The 4688-nt window shown below is 39.6% G+C and overlaps 1 protein-coding gene across 1 annotated transcript; it reads left to right on the forward strand.

Annotated features, from left to right (window-relative positions):
* Positions 1–370: 370 nt before the first annotated feature.
* On the forward strand, positions 371–1288 carry LOC136389366 (taste receptor type 2 member 7-like). The gene has a single exon (XM_066361172.1). The coding sequence runs from the start codon at positions 371–373 to the stop codon at positions 1286–1288; it is 918 nt and encodes a 305-aa protein (XP_066217269.1).
* The last annotated feature ends 3400 nt before the right edge of the window (positions 1289–4688 follow it).

A 4688-nucleotide genomic window follows, 5' to 3' on the forward strand; every position in this document is an offset into this window, starting at 1 on the left:
CGGTCTTTACCAGTCATTTCTGTCTTCCTTATAAAACAGACTATAATAAAAGAGGTATGGAAAATAAGAGCAAAATCTAAGAAATAAGTATGGATGGCATACTACATCCATTCAAATAGAAACAAAATGGATATATTTTTTAAATTTTTCCATTGATTTGTGAGAAAAAAAGAGAAGTATGAACTTGTTGTTTCACTTAGTTGTTCTGTTCAGTTGTGTACTTATCGAGTGCTTCTTCTACATGTGCTGACCGGGGAGTTAAACCTACAACCCTAACACACCAGCGACAGTCTATCCACTCAGGCACCTGGCCAGGGCCTGCAGATTTTTCTGTTTCAACATGTTAAATGAAGAAGTAAAGAGGACCTTAATGATCATAGCAGTTGGAGAGTTTTCAGTGGGGATTTTAGAAAATGTATTTATTGGATTGATAAACTGCATAGACTGGATCAAAAATAAGAAGATTGCTTCTATTGATTTAATTCTTACAAGTCTGGCCATATCCAGAATTTGTCTATTGTGTATAATACTATTTGATTGTTCTTCGTTGATGCTGAATCCAACTATCTATACCATGAAAACACAAAGGAGAACCTTTTCCTTCTTCTGGATACTAACCAACCATGTAAGTGTCTGGTTTGCTACCTGCCTCAGCATTTTCTATTTCCTCAAGATAGCTAATTTCTTCCATCCTCTTTTCCTCTGGATGAAGTGGAGAATTGACAGGGGGACTCCTAGGATCCTGCTGGTGTGCTTGGCCCTCTCTGTGTTTATTAGCCTTCTTGTCACTGATAATTTGAATGGTGCTTTTCAGCATTGTACCAACATAATGTGGGACAGAAACTTAACTTTGAAATACAGGGTAAATGAGGCTCAACATGCTTCCTACAAGGCATGGATTAATGTTACCCTGATAACGTTGTTCCCCTTTTTTGTGTCCCTGATCTCACTTCTCTTCTTGATCCTCTCCCTTTGCAGACACATCAGGCAGATGCAGCTCACTGCCAGTGGGTGCAGAGATCCCAGTAGAGATGCCCACATGGGAGCCATCAAAGCTATCATCTCTTTCCTCCTGCTTTTTATTTCCTACTATTTTTGCTTTCTCATAGCCACATCCTGTTACTTCGTGGCAGAGAATGATTTAGCAGTGATAATTAGTGAGTTGATAGCTCTAATCTATCCCATAAGCCATTCATTTATCTTAATTCTGGGGAACAGTAAATTAAGACAAGAATCTCTCAGGGTGCTATATACAATAACACATACAGTAAAAGGAAGAAATTTCTAACAACATAAACAGATCAGAAGAGAAATTTTTATTTTCTAAGATAAAGGAAGACAAAATATTTCTTAATTACATTAGTGCTTACATTAATATTAGGTTTATATGGTTGATCACCTTAAAATGTATTTGGTGTATTTATAAGTTAGGAAGACTTACATAGAGCTTATTTTGACTTTTTATCTCTGTATTTTTTCCTCTTTTCTCTCTTCTCTTTTTTTCCATCAGAGTTTTCTTGAAATATATTTTAGGACAAATAAGATGTTAATATTATTATTAACACTGAGAGGAAAGAGTATTTTCCTACTTTGTTCTACATCATTTCTCCAGATGCAAATTGTGTGGCTAATTCAGAAAAACTGTAATAATATCTTTCTGTTATTTGCATCTGTATGGAAAGCATCTGGCTCTTCCTCCTGGTCCTGGTTCAATTCTTCTCAAATCATCCAACTAAGCTTTGCCTTTGCAAAGGACTCACTAAGGTCATAGTTCTTAATAAAATGGTTTGCAATTCTATGAATGAAACAGAAATTAATACCGATTATAATCACAAATAAAACAAATGGTGATTAAAATAAATATTATCACAGCAAGTTTAAAAATTATTTTAAGATTATAGATCAATAAAAGATACTGCATATGTGTGACAGAAGGAAGGATGTTCATATTAAAATTTCTATTAAGTAAGGATGACTAAACAAGGATCCTAAATAGCTTGTTGAAGAATATTTCTTACAATGACGTCAGAGTAATGGCGGGGTAGGAAGCGATACCGATAAATCTCCCCCAAAACTCAACAAGATCTTCAACCAGAAACAGAAAAACCTATACTTGGAGCCTCCAGATGCTTCGCAATACACCTGAAGGCATGGTCGAGTGAAAAATTGGCTAAATATATAACCAAACCGCAAAGGAAATAGGGAGTAAGAAATGCTCCGCCTTCCTCACTAACCTAAACAGGGCGACTTTCTCTGATAACTGTGAATATAGAAACTGAGGTGGGCAAAGGGGGTGAATAGATCCAGGCCGCGGCACAAATGGCCGATCCAGGCTGTGGCACGGAGATCCAAGCCGAGGGAAAACTGATCCTGTGGCAACCTGGGCAATACAAGCTAACACTCGCGCCAAACCCAAACAAAGAAAGACAAGCGGGGCAGCCATTTTACCCGATCTCCTGGTCGGTGCGCAGTTAGTGGGCGAGAGATTTCTTCCTTAGCCCCGGGAGTGGTTGCCCGTGTTACCCCACAGAGAAGCAGAGTCAGAGGCCTTTATGTGGGCTGAAAGCAGAATCTCTGGGCAGCCTCAGCGCCCTGGGAAAGCCGCACACGGGAGGGAGCGAGAACTAATTCCAACGGTGGAAATTTTCCGTGCTGGTGGGGGTTTCACTCAGAGGGAAATGCGGCCGGCCTCATATTCTGGTCTCAGCACACAGATAGTGAGTGAGAGATTCCTCCGAGTGCCTCGGCAGTGCGCGCCCGTGTTATCACACAGAGGGGCAGAATCAGGGGCCTTTGTGTGGGCCAAAGCAGAATCTCGGGCCGCCCCAGCGCCTTGCAAAAGCCGCGCATGGGGACGGAACGAGAGCCAATTCTAACGCTGCAAGTTTTCCCTGCGGTTGGGGGTTTCACTCAGAGTGTGAGACTGCTGGCCGAATATCCTGGTCTGCGCACGCAGATAGTGAGCGAGAGTTTCCTCCAAGCGCCCCGGAAGTGGGCGCCCGCCTGTGTCACCACACAGAGTGGCAGAGCCAGAGGTCTTTAAATGGGCGGAAACCCCGCCTGATTATGCTAGCAGCTCTGACTGACTGAGCCTTACCCAGAGCCCTGTGCTGAGTGGAAATAGAGTGGGGAGTTGCCAGCTCTTTGAGCCTCTTACTATCCAGGCAGAGGCAGCAGCAACCCCATAGCTGGATTATCAGGCTACTAATTGAGGAAGGAAAGACTAGGAGAAAGGCTCCAGGAACACTGACTCTCTCACTGTTGGAGCCTATAAATGCTAATGAGCCTTGACTGCCAACGAGACTAAAGCACAATACATGACATTGCCATAGAGACTTATCAACTGCAAACCTCTACCTGAGCATGCCAAAGGGGCAGAACCCGGGGTACAGAGTCACCGACCAGGAAGAGGGAGAGAAAAGAAAAAGCAAGAAGATAACCTCTCAAAATCAAGAATAATCTGCAGACTTTATAACCTGTCCCATTTTATTATATTTGTTCGTTTGTTTCTCTTATCTTCATTCTTGATACTTTTTTTCCTCCTCCAATTTGGCCAGTTAACTCTCTGCCGGTCTTACTCTCTCCTCTCCTTGAACTACACTACCCATAAGTGTTACATCTCCCATTATCTTTTATCTTCCTTTCTCTCTATGAGGGTTGCACTCCAAAACCCTTAACTCTCTCTCTCTCTCTCCTTTCTTTTTTTCTTCTTTTAGTGGTTCCCTCTTTTTTTTCTCTCTCTCTCTTTCTTTCTCCTTCTATATTAGTTTCTTCCTTTCTCCTTTACATCTCCTCTCATTCAAACCTCAATAACAAACAAATTATCTTATCTGGGACTCAAACTTATGTTTGTGGCATTTTGGGGGATTTTTACTTCACCTTCTTAACTCACTAGCAGTGCTCCGATCCCTGGCTCTCCATTTTATCTAGTTCTTGTTCCACTAAATACAATAGTAATTTTTTAATTTGTCCCCCCATTTTTCTGTTTTCCTCTTATTCCTCTCATCATAACTCTTAGACAACCAACACCTAAAAGCAAATCATTTTATTCTTGACCCAAATTTTTTCTTTATTTGCTTTTTGTGGGCCCATACCCCCCCTTTTTTTTTCTTTCTTTTTTTTTCTTTTTTTTGCCCCTTTATTACTTTTCCTCAATTCAGGCCCTCCATCACAAGCATTGTTTGTTATAATTCACAGTTCACCACAAGACTTTCTCAAGAAAGAGGGGAGAGGAGAGGAGAGGAAAAAGGAGGAAGGGAATAATTTCCTTTTTTTAAAATTTTTATTTTATTTTATTTTTATTTATTTCATTATTAATTTTTTTTTAAAAAAAAAACAACTCTTTTCGACTTTTTTTTTTTTATTTTTTTTAACTTTTTATTCTTTATTAAATCTCATTAATACTATCAATAAAACCACCCTTAGATGCCATTAAGGAAGAGAAAATCGAATATCATGGATACAAAAGAAAGAGAGGTAACACAGCTAGATGAGGAAAAATTTATGGAGAAAAAATTTAATATATTGGAAACCTTGTAGCTAAATGACAGAGAATTCAAGATAGAAATCCTAAAAATCCTCCGAGATATACAAGAAATCACAGAAAGGCAATTTAAAGAGCTCAGAAAACAACTCAATGAACACAAAGAATATATGTCCAAGGAAATTGAAACTATAAAAACAAATCA

This window comes from Saccopteryx leptura, chromosome 1 (genome assembly GCF_036850995.1).
Source record: "Saccopteryx leptura isolate mSacLep1 chromosome 1, mSacLep1_pri_phased_curated, whole genome shotgun sequence".
Taxonomy (NCBI): domain Eukaryota; kingdom Metazoa; phylum Chordata; class Mammalia; order Chiroptera; family Emballonuridae; genus Saccopteryx; species Saccopteryx leptura.

Coding starts and splice junctions, on each gene's coding strand:
- LOC136389366 (XM_066361172.1), top strand. CDS start 371: ATGATCATAGCAGTTGGAGAGTTTTCAGTGGGGATTTTAGAAAATGTA.